The sequence below is a fragment of the Nannospalax galili genome, unplaced genomic scaffold (genome assembly GCF_000622305.1).
Source record: "Nannospalax galili isolate Female #2095 unplaced genomic scaffold, S.galili_v1.0 scaffold1184, whole genome shotgun sequence".
In the NCBI taxonomy this organism is placed as follows: domain Eukaryota; kingdom Metazoa; phylum Chordata; class Mammalia; order Rodentia; family Spalacidae; genus Nannospalax; species Nannospalax galili.
The window spans coordinates 390,620-407,292 of record NW_008351624.1 but is presented as its reverse complement, the minus strand read 5'-3'; the positions used below and the strand labels follow the sequence as shown (position 1 = coordinate 407,292).

The window sequence follows — 16,673 nt, the reverse complement described above, 5'->3', positions numbered from 1 at the left end:
ATAGTTTTTTTTTTTTTTTTTGAATGAATGGCCATTCTTTCAAAAGCTTTGCTTCCTTCCCCCCTTAGGGGCTTTATATCTGGAGGGTATGTTCACTCAGGTATAACCATTGTAGTGTATAGTGTTTTATCATCTTTTTCTTTCAGCTCCAAAAGATGAACTACTTTCCCATAAACCAGACCCTGAGGCCTCTCACAGTGAACTTGGTAAAAAAAAAAAATTCATTTTTCTATTTAGAAGTTATATTTGTAAAATACCCCTGAGGGAAACATATTTTAGTGGTCATGATATAGAAGAGAAAAATGTGACTACAAAATGTATGTTCCCCTGGAGGAAGTTTAATCATATAACCCTGTTAAAACTTTTCCCTGGTTAAATGAAGGAATAGTAATTAAATAGTTTTATGTAGCCTTGGAATGGTTTTCATTGAATAGGAAATCATGTTGAAATTATAAAAAAAAATTATTGACTAATATAACTGTTTTACATTGTTTTATGGATGTACTTATAATAAAAAACAAATGGCTACCTGTTCATGCTATCCTAAAAATGATGGTGAATGAGCTTAGTTTTAAACTAACTTCCCTGAGTAGACTCTAGGATTTTCTCATATTTATCGTGATTCTTAAAGCATATTCAAGTCTTAAATGGATACATCTAGAAAATAAATTATTTTGACTTTATACACAATAATTTTCATAAATATATTTCTTTGGTTTGCTTTTGGCATAGTTCTGCAACCTGTCACCTTTCGAGTTGAGCCACCAAAGACAACAACAGGTAATGCTTTCTCATACTGACCAACCAACATGATTACTTCTTTGCTACCATCACATTGCAGGTCTTTCTTAAATGATCATAACTGAAATGTCACCTCTTCTCAGTCCATTTCATGTTACTGATACTGCTCTTTCCAACTAAGAAAACCACGGCTTGACTCTTGCGAAGGCTTTGCTCTGGAGACGGTTTAAGAGGCTCATTATGGAGCATGCCCTCATCTACCTCATTCATCCTCATGACTCCACCCTCCTTGTTCCCCTCGGCTCAGCAGTTCCTGTGGGTTTAATAGTTCTTACCTGTGATGTAACAACTCATTAACATATATCAAAGCTTGAAAAGTGCTCAAGTTAACACTGGAAAAAGTACTGAAAACTGCCAGTGATTTTGATACAGGAGAAAATGGGATTCCCCTTTCAGCATTCTTAGTCTCATTCATAAAAAAATTTAAGAATGAACTCCAATGGAAGCTTTAGGATAATTTGAGTAGAATTTAAATAAAAGTCCTCAGGGCAGGTAAGCTGGGAATCTCAGCAGCTGCCCTGAGCCCTCGGAGAACCGAGGGGAGAAGGAAAAAAATCCCTAAAGCCATGCTTGTTTAGAGCCAGCACAGAGGTCAGACACATGGTAGACTAGCAGCCACATGGTAGGGAAAGGGAGCTATGGAGAAAAACTAAAGAAACCCAAGATGCTAGAGCATTAGGGAAAGCACGCTTAGAAAAGAAATATAAAAAGAAAAGGAGAGATTATGTTTAGAGAAGCAGACAGACTTAGGGAAAGATACTTATCTGTGGCCCTGTTCATAAATATTGCATTAGGGGGCAGGTTCCTGGCAGGAAAAGTTCATCATTTTATTAAAGCACTAGATAATCTGCCTCTTTAGCATGACTTAGGTGAACCTGCTCTCCTAGGGGTGGTATTGTGACTTGGTGATTGACCCTGTAACATCTAGTAAATTAAGCTTCCACCCAGGCCAGAGATTTTTATTCTTTTTGAGATTTCTCTCAAGGGGTGTTTTTTGTTTTTTGTTTTGTTGTTGTTGTTTTTAACTACTGTAACAATTTCCTTGTACAACTAAACCTGAGTAGACTCAGAAATAGTCTACCCCAATAGTCTGTAATCCTTTATACTCTCTTGGGTGGGAGGTAGAGAGAAAGAGCTACAACTAACAGAATAGGGCTATGTCTCAGCACACCCCATAGACTGTCGTTTATTCTGTCACCTGGCAGAAAAACAGTGAAGAACCATGTGCTAACGTTCCATTGTCTTTCCTGAAAGTCCTGTACCTTTAACTTTCTTCTTTGTCGTTCACAAGATATTTTCCCTTTTATGATTTGAATGAAGGAATCTCCTGCAATACCATTTTGGTTTGTTGCTGGCTTTACTTGAAAGTTTACAAATTTAGTACTTTTTTTTCAGCTTCTTTAGAGACATCAGGCAGCCCTTTTAAACCTGTAATTTCACCACATCCCGGTCAAGAAGAACTACAGACAACTCTGGGTAATTTTTGTAATTTTGTTCCACAAGGGACTTATCTTTTAAGTATTACTCTTAAAGTAATCATAATATATATGGTTATATATGTATATATGATTATATATGTATATCTGGTAATATATATATTATGTATACTCATTTTTCCAAATGTTTATATTACATGATTTTCAGTATAAATAAGAAAGTTTCCAAGCATCTTGGCAAAGTTTCAAGTATGGTCAGCTATCTATGGGTTCTACATTTGTGGCTTCAGCAGCATTAAATTAAAACTTTCTTGAAAAATTGCACTAAAATTGTTCAGCTATTTTTCTTGCCCTTATCCCTTAAGCAATATAACACAGCAACTATTTTCATAGCATTTATATAATATTAGTATTTAAATAATCTAGAGAGTATTTTAAATATACAGGAGGCCTATGGATCATATAGGTTACCTGTATAAAGGAAGATGGATCAGTCAAGAAAGCCAGTTGGTCTGAGCTGAACCTGCTTTCCAGGAATTTAACACAAATGTGTGCACTGTTTAGGAAATCCGTTTGCTGAGTCATGGCTGAAAATGGATAGGACAGTTCCCAGCTGCGTTGTTGGCTCCTCTGGACTGTTCTTATGGCATTCTACAGAGTTGTGTATCATTCAGAGGCCTTATTTACCTCGCTTCATGAACCCTTTTCAAGTAAACCCATCCTTTGTGGGTGTGTCGGTTGAAATGAAGTAACTGAATACATTTTAAAATGAGGTCTGTCTGGGAAAAAAATTAAAATTGAGTGAACACATATACCCTAATGATTAATTAAAATAATTATATTACTATATATCCATTATAGCCTATGACTCTGATGTCATAAAATGGTAATGTTAAAAGTACTTTTCAAAATTTACCATTGGATATATTAATTATCTAGCTTTCACTCTGCCAATGTTATTTTAAAAATGATTATTTTTATTTTATGTGCATGGTGGATTGCGGGTATGCATGTAAGTGCACCCATGTCATGCAGCACCTGCAGAGGTTCAGAAGAAGGTCTGTGATCCCCTGGAACTAGAGTTAAGGATGGCCATTGGCTGCCATATGGGTTCTAGGAACTGAACCCAGGTCCTTCGAGAGCAGGCAGTGCTCCTAACTGCTGAGCCATATCTTCAGTCCTATCTGCCATTTTTAAAATGTGTGGTGGTTTATTGAAGAAAGAACCATCTCCTGTCAGCTATCACAAACACCTTTCCTGTAGGCTGAAGCAAGAGAATAAACTGGGGCAGGAAAAAAAGATGGCAATATGTTATTCTAACCAACTATTTCCTTGGATCTTTAAAAAAATTGTTTATTGTTAATGTATGTGTCTAAGTGTTTTGCCTGCATTTATGTAAGTGCAACCATGTCATGCAATGCCTGCAGAGGCCAGAAGAGAGCATCGATACCCTAGAACTGGAATTATAGGGAGTTGTTAGCTGCCATGTAGGTGCTAACTGAACCTGGGTCCTCTGCAAGAGTAGCCAGTGCTCTTAACCACTGAGCCATCTCTTCAGCCGCTATTTCCTTGGATTTTTAACATTGCAAAGTGAACAATGTAATTTAATATAGCATTTTGATGCAATAATTTCAGGATAATATGAGGGTAAAATTATTGCCATACCTATTTTGCCAAGAGAAATATGTATGAATGTAAGTAAACATATATTTTCATTTTTATACACTGAAAATAGTATATTTAGTATTACACAATATAGCTATACATCTTTTCATATTTGTTTCCCAGCTCATTTATATAATTTATGGAATTTGAAGAGCAGAAAAGAGAGAAAGATAAATATATAGGCATTTAAGGTATTTTCATACTTGGACCACATTCAAGCACCAAAACGTCATAAAGCAATGACCCTGGGACATAGCTCCGTGGTAGGATGCTTGCCTAGCCTTCCCTGGGTTTAATCTTCCATATAGCAAATAACAAAAAATGAAACAAAATGATTCTAAACTAAAAGTTTTTGAAAGTCCTTACAATAATCAACAAAATAATAACACAAGGCAACAAATACAACAAATAAGAGTTATTAAAATGTGCCATTAACTTTGAATTATTATGATTACAAGACATATTTTTAAATCTAAATTATCTTTTAATGATTGAATGGGGTAGAAAATAGTATGAATTATTATTTTTTTTTGGTCTTTTTGGTTTTCATTATGCTCACAGTGATAATTTAAAGCAAGGCATCTTACTGTGTTTCTCCCTAGAAGAAATAAACCAGCCTACCCAAGCACACTTCACAACCAGGATTCCACGAACAACTGAATTGGCAAAGACAACTCAGGGTAATACTATTTCCTCATCTTTGAGAGACATTTTTCCTTTTTTCTTTTAATCAAGAATGAAATTTTGTTTTCAGAAGGTATTTTTTTTTCCTACCGCAGTGAACTACTTGACTTTTTTTTTTTTTTTTTCATTTTAAAGGTGGAGGATATCAGCCAAATCTGAATAGTTACCTGAATGCCAGTTGAAAACCACAGAATTTGTTTTTTAGTTGAAGCCTGAGGTTTAAATGTCCTATTAATTGCTGGATGTTGATAGCTAATATTCTCTCATCCCCTCCGCACTGGAATAAAACACATTGATAGTGTGGGTTCAGAAAAGAAACTACTAATGAAAAAATCATTTTTAAAATAATGACCATCATTAGACATTTAGAGTATGTTCTCTGTGATTTTTTTTACTGTCATTTTTTCTCTGTAATTTCCTGCCTTTGGGGAAAATGAACTCACCTCACACAATTCTTAGTCTTTATGATCTCCAAATCTTTTCCTTGTTATAGGCTTCTAACCTACTTGGTTTATAGCAAGCTGCGAATTTCTGCTCCTGTAGTGTTGTTGTTGCTGTTTTAATTATGTATTTGCTTTGCTCATCTGTATTAAGTGGTAGAAAGTCCAAAGCAAACAAAACACAACAAAACCAAAAGTAAACTATTTAAAAGTGTTGGAAGACAAGTGAGTATTTTGTCTGTCATCAATCCTTGTTTGAGGGCAAAATTGATGGAGAAAGCTTGACATAAGAAGAACCTGGTGTGATAACACACACCTGTAATCACAGCATTTTGGGAGGCAAAGACAGGAGGATTATGAGTTCAAGGGCAGCCTGGACTACATGTAAGTCTCTATCTCAAAAGCAGAAAAAAATATAAAAAAATAACAAGAGAAGTTGTAATAATAAAATTAATCTAATTTTAATATGTACTTTGTCAGCAGAGCAATTGTATAAACAAACATGACTGGGATTGTATAGCATAGCACAGTTCCTTAGTACTCTCTAAATTTTGTTTGCTTTCAGCTTTTAATTTTCCAAATCACATTTATAAAAAGTTGTGTTTATTGACATTTTATTTGTTTATAAATATACACAGATCTGAGAAGCATAGTGACAGCCTCCTACAGCCCCTCTGCTGGCTTTACCCACCTATGACGGAAGATCAGCTGTGTTATAACCACAGCCCTCCCTGGCTTTTGCATTTTTTTTCCTCTCTTTTAGCAAATCTCTTTAATGTCTTGATTAATAGAAGATGGCAGCATTCTGATAATCCAGTCTGTGCCTCTTTAGCAAAACACATATTTATAATAAATAGGATAAATAAGAACATTCTCTCAGCTTAGGTTGTGCTACCAAATGAGAAGAAGCATTACAACTTTGGAATACTTCATGAATTTCAGAATTAGGGACAAAATATTTAGGTTTGCATTTTCCTTATTTTGCTTTTTCTTACTTTAAAGGGAATGCCAGTATCACGCTATGGATTTAAAAAATTCCTTCTACCACATTTATTAGTAGTTTTATAGTTCATTGAATTTTACACAGGACCTTATATCACGATATGAATTGTCTTAGCACAATTGTATACTGTGCTATATTTTAATTTTTTCTCATGTTTTGAGACATGTCTGTCTGCCTCTGTTGTTGGTGTGCAGTCTGACAAAATCCTGCTCATCAAAGTCTTCTTCACATTGGAAGCTTGTAAGTGAGCTACATTGTAAGCTATTTCACGGGTGTGTTTTTAAAGCTTGTGAGGCAAGACATTGCTGATTTATGCATATATAAATACCCACTTATGATGTGAACAAAACCATTAAATGATCAAACATTCATATAGCTTATAAGAATTTTTTCTGGTCATACCTAAACCATTTCCAAGAGACTTGGTGACAGGAAGCAATGTGTGGGATGCAATGTACAAAGAACAGTTGATAGGTTTCAGGATGAGCATACATTTTAACATTTTAGGAAACAAAAATATTTCAGCATCTTCTCCCAAATTCATCTCTTTACAACCATCAATCATTTACTTGTTAAGCAAGTCTTCATTGGAAGTACTTCCTGTGCAGTGTAGCAGGAATAGATTGACTAAGGAGGTGGCATGTTGGTCTTAGGGTTCCTTGATAGGTGGGACACCAGGTGTCATTTTTCTCTCGCTCCTATGTACAGCGATTATAGATGACACTTAATGTTTATTCATTTCAGAGTTCATGAACAAAGACAATTTGACAGAGACCATATATTGCTACTTTTTAAATCACATATCAAATTTTCTTTCTTTCTTTCTTTCTCTTTCTTTCTTTCTTTCTTTCTTTCTTTCTTCCTTCCTTCCTTCCTTCCTTCCTTCCTTTCTTTCTTTCCTTCCTTCCTTTTTTAACCTTTAAGATTTCATGTCTTTGGAAAAATAATGTTCCATAGTTATTCCCCAGTGAGTAACACGGATGGATAGATGGATATGTGGGTTATGTATTTTTCATGTTAAGTAACCTTTGATAAAAATTAATGCTTTTGAGAAAAAGAGCTAAATAATGACTAAACCTTAACATACATCACATAACAAATGACCTACCTCATTCTAGGTTGTGTCTTTATTTTTCATTCACGAGTCTTTTTACTTGTTTTATATTCTTTAGCGTGAATTCTGTAATGTGTGATTGGAGATTTCAGAATGTCTTCTCTACTTCCCCATGAAATGTACAGTTTTGTTGTTCCCTAAGATAATAAATCTCTACTGAACGGGCTTTGAAGTATTAGTTATTGAATATAAAGTGTTTCTTCTATTTCAGCACCACACAGATTGTACACTGCTCCTGTGAGACCCAGGATACCGGACAAATCACACATCAGACCTGGTAGGTAGTTTTTCTTTCTTTGATGACCTAAGCAGTCAGAAGGCTGGGAAAGTTATAGAGTGGACTGAAACAGCCAAATTTGACAAAAGTGGAAGTGTCAAGGAGGGGAAGGAACCAGGATATTGCCTTAAGTTGCGATAAAGGACATACAGCAATTCTGATCCCTGTGGATACTTGAAGAGCTACTGATGAATTCATTGAAGTGATATGACAACAAAGGTTTTACCCACACGTTCAGATTCAGAGACCTCTGTGGAGCTTAACTGATATAAAATGTTTTAAATGTCTTTGTTCATACATCGTACATACCTTCAATTCTCTATGATAATTATGTTATTTCTCTTCCTGGTGTGTGTGTGGTGGGCGCTGTCATGGTAGAAAAAGGCTTATAGTTTCAGAGACAAGAGTTTTATTTTATCCCTTCAAAGAATAAACATACATATACATAGCAAAAATAAAATTATAGTTTTGTATTGAGAAATACTTTAAGCTTACTAAATTAGCCAAAGATCCTAGACTACCATCTTTGGAGTTCATTTAAGAAAAGACCAACTCAGAAAGGTTGATTTGGTTTGCGCAAATTGTTTTCATGCTAAAGCTCAAGCGTTTTAGAACCAGACTAAAGTCTCTGGTGTTTCCTATCCTTTTATACTGATTCAAAGAAGTGTTCTTAAAGCACTTAATGGTAAAAGCTCTCCCAAAGAAGGTTCTTTGTGAATGTATAGCCAGATATGTAAGAGAAAGGAGACAACTTTTTATATTCTTTGGAATATAGAGAGCCCACATTTTGGCTGTATTCTCTAACTCCTAAAGGTAATTAGGCACAAAAATAATTTATAAGCAAATATGTTTGCATGTGACTTTGTTACAATAGTTGGGAAGAGCCTAATGTGTGACTGATTAAACATTTCTATAAAATAAAAATAATAATACAATGGATAATGGATGAGTGCTTACCATGTACAAGAGATTCAAAGGTAAGCAAACTGGCCCCAGCATGTAAGCACACTCAGCACTGTGGTTTTCTACAGAGTAGGAGAGAGGTTTAAACTGTTTTTGCATGACTCAGTGTTCAGTAGTGGATGTATGCAATAATTATTATAAAGAAACAGTATCTACAGACTCCTATGAAAGGACTACTAACTTCTGAATTGAGGCCCTGACAGGAAATATATTTTGGGTCTTGTTTTTTTCATTAGACATATGTAATCCTGATTTTTCTTCAATTCTATTTTGGAATGTATCTAATACATACACATGAAGTGAGGCAAGATATTTTCCACTTAGAATTATAAATTCCCTTGCTAGCTACTTGTTCAAGACAAATATTAGAGCCCAGTAACCATCTCAGTAAAGACATGTCTCCATTCTCACTTTAAAGTCTATGATTTTCATATCAGAATGTGCTTTCTCTATACTGAACCATATTTTTTGGTAAGTCACCATTACTTATTGCCTAGTTAAATGGCTTTCAATCCTCTGAAAAGTTTTGTTTTTCTTGGCTGCAAACGTCTAATAAGGAAATGTCTGAACTCTTTAATTCCCACCTTATTATAGTTCTGAACAGGACAGCTACAAGACCTATTAAACCCAAACCCAGCAGGATGCCCAGTGGAAATGGAGTGGGAACAGGTAATAGCCACAGTCATTTCTTTTCAGTTGTGTCAAAACTAAATGCTATCCATCCTGTATAAGTTTGTTGGATTTATACGTCAATTTTTTTTATTAGTTTGAAAATTATTTGTAAAAACATTGAAAAAGAAAATTTCACTTTTCTAAACCTAATTTACTAAATTAGCTGCCATATATAATCTTACTTCATAAGAAATTCTGATGAAATATGGATTGCAGATGGAAAGGATAAAAGTGATTATTTCCCCAAACTCCAAAACTCTTTCCATGCGTAGACTGGTCTTTGTAATTGCATAGTTTTCAAGTTTATAATCTCTCACAGGTACCATCACAATTTTCTTGAAGACCTTTAACTTCTAGCAGTCTGGGATGTGAAATTTAAACAAGCAGCAGACCATTTGCAGAAGAAATGTGCTGACCTTTATCCTAAGCAGTCTAATTTTCTCTGAAGATGAAAACTACTGAACTGTTTAGCTAGCTGTTCATCTATCATTGATTGAAGGTCCATTATATCAGACAAAATGTAATTCTGAATCTATCTTGAAACATAATCTGGCAGACTTTGTTAGACATCTGAGCCTCAGACTCTTCTTTCTTTATCCTAATGGGGAAACCACACTTAGTGCCCCATGTGGAGTGTGCCACACAAGGAGAAAACAGACTCCTTGGGGTGAGGAATGTGTTTTTCTAGAATGTGACTAAATCTTCCAGGCTACTGGCTTGTTGCCCCTGACATTTTAGCCAGGTGCTAAGATTTGGAGGCAAGGGCACAGAGAACAGTCCTCTGTAAATATCGCCCGTTTTTGCTCACAGGAGGTAGTCACTGATTTATCTGAAAATAGATTTCCACTGATACAGTTGAAACTGATGTGTTTGTTTGCAAAGTTTTTGTTGCTATGGTTAGAAATACCCCAAATCATTACTTCATTTTGAACAATAAATTGCTAAGTGGTGAACTATGAAAATCTGGAGATTTCTGGAGAACTCCCACATGGCAATGGATGGTGGGCTCATGCTGACGTTCCAGTCTTATGTTTCCAGAGTCAACTGCCCTGTAGTGTCAATTAATTGTGCCTGAGAGAAAAAGAATTCAGGTCACAGCCTGGGCCAGATTGTCTGTTTCGGTGCCAATTCCAGAAGATCCATTTTATATAGTATCTTTCATATGAACTGGCTTTCTTTTTTATTTTCTCCTCCCACTGTCTCTCTGCTGCCTTTGGCCTTCAGCTGCTTCCCTCCGACACAGCAGTTCACGGGTTGTTCAGAGCCTAGCGCTCCATCTCCTTTCTGCAGCTCTCTCCTCTGAACCCCACAGCTACATTTCACATGGGCCCTTCTCAATGCTATCATATACTACCATCTTCTATCCAGTTGAAAAGGCTGAGCAAAGTCCAGTTACTAGTTGATGTGCTATAGACTTGACTACTTGCATTTAGGGATCATGATGGCATGCTGCCTTTATTGTTACCTGTATAGAAAGAGACCGAAAAATTCTAGTTTCCTCTAATTTATTCCTCCTCCTCCTTTCTCTCTCCACTTCTCCTCTTGGTCCTCTCTGTCCCTTCTGCCTTCCTCCTTCTTTCCCTTAATTTCCAACTCCCTTTCTCAGTGGGCATTTATCCTGTGGCCTGGTGGATCTGCATGTGCCCTAAAGGGACTGCTGAAAGCATGCAGCTATTTTTAGAGTTTTACACACTAGTGTCATGGCTACATGACAGATGCTTGCTATCCAAGGCCAGTAACTCTCATATAGTGGTGGCACCCTAGCCCACAAAAAAGGGAGTATGTTGTTCCAGGGCTATAGTAAAAAACATTGTGAGGAGGACGAGGAGGGAGAGCTAACAGGAGGACTTAGTGTGTAAGGAAGAGGCTTTGCAGCTGGGAATATGTGGTTCTGAATCCCTGCACGTTCTAGTTATGAGACCTTGCGCAGCTTCTTTAATCTTGGATTTCCTCAGCTCTGGGTCCTGGATGGTATCTCCTGCAGAGAAGCCTTGTAAAGCTCAGATCAGGCAGTAAATATGCAGAGTGTTTAGACAGTATTAGATCCAAATATTTTGTCCTTTAGGGACAGAAAGATTTGGAGAAGGGATGAGAAGAGGATCTACTGAAGGTAAACACAGCCTACTGCCCTTCTAGAGTGTTTGTGTGTTTATGTAGCTATGGTTTTTACCTTTGAGAAACAGTGGCAAACCAAACCTCACCAAGCCAAGTCATATCAGTGGCACAATAGAAGTATTTGCTATTCCCAGATGCCATTCCTAGAATAGCCACTCATATGTCCACTTCCCTGACCTCCTGGTAACATGGACAGCCTGGCACAGGAAGACGCCTGAGCCATTTGCCTGAGCCATGCCTCTCTGTGGCTAGTTATAAAACATAGTTATTGCTCACAGAATCATTTTTCCCTAGCACAAATAAGCAACACTCTATTCATAGTTCTGTATAAACATTCCCCATGAGTTATACAAAGGGTTTGAGATTTCAGTGATAGCTTCAGCAATGGATTTAAAAATTAATATGGAAATGTAATTCATTCTTAACAAGGAAAACTTCTATTGTATATTTGTTCAATGTATCTGCCTATACTTTAAATATTGTCCCTCATGCTCCCTGGAACATAGCTCTAAAATCAGAATTTATTGGCATTCAGACACCATGGTGGTCATTGTTAATAGACTGATTAGTATATTAAACATGTTTTCTTTAATATAAATTACAGTATTCATCAGAGTATGAATTTTTTCAGGATTATTGATTATTTCTGAAGTGATAATTATTAAGTTTCAAAAACAATGTCTATTCTTTTTTAAATAAAGATGGTCAGATACATCAGGAATGATTATTTTATACTGTAAAAGAGTAATAACAAGCTTGGATGAAACACATTGATTGGTTTCCTACACTCTAAGGAAGCTACTCAAAACCTATCCCCAGGTACTTAAGTGAATGATCAAATAATAACCATCATGTCTGAGGAATTTAGGAGACAAAAAAAAATCACACAAAGTAATTTTCAGTTCATTTTCTTCCAAACAACAATTTGGGATTCTAGGTCAATCCAGGACTACATTAGAAATCCTAAAGATAAAAATCCTCAACAATCTAGACAATGCTTGGACAAGGATATTTTTAAGACAGCTTATTAAGTTTAAACCCAACCACACTGGATTTCTGAGGTTTCTTTATGGGGATAGAGGAATTGGAGGAATTATCTTTCTAACCACAAAATGTACCCATAAACACTGGCAGAAAATGGCCACTCGCCCTTGGTGAAATTCTGCCTGGGTGAGGCAGTACCTCCCAGGAAAGCAGTACAGCATGAATGCTGTGGAATGTTGGGACAAAACCACAACCCACAGCCCAGTTCCAGCTTTACAAGGAAACAGAACAAGTGAACACTGGGTTTTGAAGATTTTTTGTGCATTCAGACAGTAGAAGACAATGAAAATGAGCAAAAAGCACCATTGTCCCTGCTCTGCCAAAAATGCACAAGCTCCCTGACAGTTCCACCAAGTGCCCTTGACAGGGAACATTCAGCATGTTTGTACTATACAATTATTCCTGCTCATTACCTCTCTTCCTAGGAACAAAGCAAGCACCGAAGCCATCAAGTACTGGTAGAAATGTGTCAGTGGACACACATACTACAAGAAAGCCAGGTGAGGATCAAGATTCAGATGTCCCCTACACCAGCTAGGCTCTGAAATTTGCACAGTAACTGCACTAGCATGTGTGTAACAACATCTGCAGGACCTGTGTGGGTGAGAACTGTGCTAGTAGTAGATGCATGCTGCTGCAGAAACATTCCATTTGAGGAAAACAAAGTGTTCTGTGCACAAATTAAATACTACTTAGAAACTTCAGTGGGGTGCTAATTAGTGATTACTTTCTATAATATTCTGAGGCGCCACAATGGATAAGTAGTACAAAGTTGCTATGGACTTTAGCTGGTTTTTAATATATTTAAGTCTTGATCTAGTGTGATTTATTATGACATCCTTTTTTTCTGAAATGATTTCTGTTTTGAGAGCATGTTATTTATAATAGAAAAATTTATGAGGCCAGCAATTCCAAGTATCTTTGCTTTTTAAAAGGATATTGTGAGACCAGTTCTCATGGTTAATGTCTCCATTGCTGAGCAAGCACGTGGACAGACTCTCCTGCCTCTCTCCTGTCTTTCTTTACCTTCCTTCCTTTCTCTCTTCCCCTACTATGCTTTGAAATATTTCAAACCATGTAATATTTTCCTTGGTAAAGAATGTTTCTTGATATTTTGTTTTATAATATTTTATTTATTATTTTTGTTTTATGTGTATAAGTGTTATGCCTGCATGTGTTACGTGCATTCATGTCATGCAGTGCTCACAGAAGTCAGAAGAGGGTGTCGGATTCCCCTGGAACTGGAGTTACAAACAGTTGCTAGCCACCATGTTGGTGCTGGGAACCAAACCCAGGTCCTCTGCAAGAACAGTCAGTGCTCTCAACTGCTGAGCCATCTTGCCAGACCCCTCTTGATGACTTTAAAACAAACAGATAATGTAAAGAAAGAGATACATTTTTAAACTATAACATAAAGCTTAAAGTTTTGACTAAGGTGGACTGTTCCAGACACACTTGGTTTTGCCAACCTTTGTGCAAAGCCTACTGCATTGCACAAACTATAAAAAAAAATACCTTTTCCCCCTGTCTATTACATAAACTAGTTGGATAACTATGTCATTTCTTGGGTTGGCAACCCTGTACAAGAGCTCTGGAGTGGGTGAACCATGTTGACCTCACTCTCCACAGTCCCCAGATTTCTGTTTCTGCCATGAGGGCAACTTTGATGTAATTATTTGAAAAGTTCAAAGGTTTAATTATAATTACTTGGGTGACTGGATGAAGCCCACAAAAGAAGAAATTATATGTATGCTTAAATAAAAGGTAAAATAATGTAAGGAATTGTAGTCCCCAAATCAAAGGCAATTGAGGATGATGAAGTTCAGAATGCTGCTTTTTGAGTCTGCATAGGAAAGGAAAGATGTTGAATTCTCTCTATACACATCCTTTCAACTCACATATTTTACCTAAAATTATAAATGTTTTGCACATACTTATGTGATTCATTATCCTTGAGCATTAATTTAGAATACTATTACTACAAATTACTCCTATGCACTTTTCTATAAAATCTGTTAGCTTTTACTCTGATACGTATGAAAGATTGTTTATTTCAAACTAACTTTTGCATAGTAAATTCTTATGTACCTATAATATCTCTTAGCTACAATCCCAGGAATACGTCGCCCACCTATGCCACCTAGACCTGTGCCCCCACAGAGAAAACCTTTACCACCAAATAATGTCACTGGAAAGCCAGGAAGTGCAGGTATGTCCATAATTCACCTTCCTTCTCTTGCCATGATTTCATTTTACTAGCTAACCCAGCCCTTCTTGGAATGCAAGTTTAGATAATGGCAAACGACTAGCATGTGTGACACATGTTTGTGTTGGCCCCAAAGACTGGATACTAGTCTGACTATGGGTGGAGTGAAAGAAACCATTCCCCTGCATCTAGTCCAGTTTTGTTCTTAGATGTCTGCATTCTTGAAGCTAGAGATAACATAGCTCTTAGCCTTCAACAAGTGGATTATTTTGGAGTGTGAGGTGCTGTACATTGCCAAGCCCCTGGGGACAGTGGAAAATATGATACCCTGTCACTGACTTCTCATTATATCTTATAAACTGAAGTCCTGAACATCTCACTGAAACCTTCTGTCTACTCAGCTTCATGCCAATGCTAGTGTTAAGGCACTTGGGAAGGGATCTGAGTAGTCAAGCCAATTCTTACAGCCATGCCTAGGTATGTGTTGTCCACCCTGCCTTATAGAATGACCCTGCTAGGTCTGGACCCATCCATACTTCATCTGTCTTGGAGCTCCCTAAAGAAGTCTTAGCATTGCCACTATACAGTGTGTTCAGAATATACCTCTGTTGCAACAAAGGACAAGTTGTTTGATGCTTGTTTGTATACATGTCTTCCTCTGTTAGCTTATGAACTCTGTGACCAAATCCAGTGCTTAGAAAATAGAGGAAATTTGATAAGTGATAACCAAATGTGTAAATGAGTGAAATTAAGAACCAGTAAAGATTGATACAGTTCTAAGCAAAGCTTCACCTCATTTCCATTTAGGGAGTCCAGCCATCTTCTATGTCTGCCAGTTAATCCCTAAGTCAGGCCATTCCATCTCTTTGACATTTTCCAGATCTGACCTGTTCCATCCAGTCCCTCTACCTCTATTGTGGCTCTCCAACCCTTACCTACATAATTGCCTTCCTCTCCTGAATTTTCTGTCACACCAGACTTGTATGCTAGCCATTCATCATTGTCTCATTCTTTCATGTTATTTTCCCACTAGAAATCTTTTCATGGTCCCTATTACTAAAATTATCATCTATAGCAATCATCTAAAGTTCTTTCATGATCTGTCCTTCCTTGGGCTTCCACACTCAGCTGTATCAGGGCCTTTTCTTTCCTCACCAAACTTTTTCCTGCTTCCTGACATGATTCATTTACTAAAGCTCTTATCTCTTCCTACCAATCACATCTCCTCTTATTGGCCCTTATTCTGTAAAGACACGAATCTCTCCACTCAACACCCTCTGTCTCCCCCATAGACATAACCACTCCCTCTCCTTGTCCCCTCTGTGACCTTATGCAGTTCTTTCACAATATCTGTGCTATTTCACACATCCTTGGCTCGTGCATCTATCTCCATCAAGAACTAGGTCTTGTTTGGTCTCCAAGCCTGACTGATAGTGCCAAGTCACATGGTACGTGCTTAATAAACATTTACTGAATAAATAAATGGGAAACTTGGCAGTGCTTCTATAAAACCTTCTTGCTTTGGTTCTGCATTACAGGAATCATTTCCTCAGGACGAGTAACTTCCTCACCCCTGGAAGCAGCACTCACATCTACTGGAGCACCCTCAGAGAGACCAGAGATAGATAAAAGGCCACCAACAGCTCCTGCCTCTGGAGAAGAACTTGGTTAGTATCTTAGTTCTCACTAGAAGCTTAGTTCCAATATACTAAACTATTCCAAACTAGGGGAAATAAAATCTTAGTTCTAGATCTTCTATTTTAGTCCATTTTAGGAATATTTGTCATTTAAATTTAAGAATAACATTTATTTTCCATCTTTTGTTATATCTTACCTTAGCAGACATAGAAGTGCCAAGTCTGTTTCATAAAATGATCTAGTTTATCCAATTCTTATAAATCATCTGTTACTACTAACTACAAATAGCTTAATTTACTAACGAGTATTAACTGCTAGGTTATACTTTTAATCCATTAATATTATATCCCAGAACACCCTGTAGCAGGACACAATTAAAGGCCTTTTATTTTGGATAAAAATATATTATAGTCAGGCATGGTGGCACACAACTTTAATTCCAGCACTTGGGAAGCACAGACAGATGGATCTTTAAGAGATTGAGGCCAGCCTGATCTACATAGTGAGTTCCAGGTCAGCTGGAACTAGTTTGTTTTCCTGCTTAGATAAGTTCTACCTAGATACATTACTTCTAGTTTTTTTCTAGAAAAACTAGAAGTAATGTATTTAGGTAAT

The 16,673-nt window shown here is 36.8% G+C and overlaps 1 protein-coding gene across 12 annotated transcripts in view; it reads left to right on the top strand.

Annotated features, from left to right (window-relative positions):
* Abi3bp (ABI family member 3 binding protein) overlaps window positions 1-16,673 on the top strand; it is a 255,155-nt gene that overhangs the window by 210,512 nt on the left and 27,970 nt on the right. For 6 of the 12 annotated variants that reach the window (XM_029553747.1, XM_017802034.2, XM_017802035.2 and 3 more), the window contains 9 exons: window positions 147-206; window positions 733-780; window positions 2,197-2,277; window positions 4,505-4,582; window positions 7,355-7,420; window positions 8,978-9,052; window positions 12,640-12,714; window positions 14,319-14,423; window positions 15,959-16,087. In XM_029553747.1, coding sequence (XP_029409607.1) covers window positions 147-206; window positions 733-780; window positions 2,197-2,277; window positions 4,505-4,582; window positions 7,355-7,420; window positions 8,978-9,052; window positions 12,640-12,714; window positions 14,319-14,423; window positions 15,959-16,087 — 717 coding nt within the window. The remainder of the gene's footprint in view (window positions 1-146; window positions 207-732; window positions 781-2,196; window positions 2,278-4,504; window positions 4,583-7,354; window positions 7,421-8,977; window positions 9,053-12,639; window positions 12,715-14,318; window positions 14,424-15,958; window positions 16,088-16,673) is intronic. The other 6 variants (XM_017802040.2, XM_017802037.2, XM_017802041.2 and 3 more) reach the window with 4 other exon arrangements.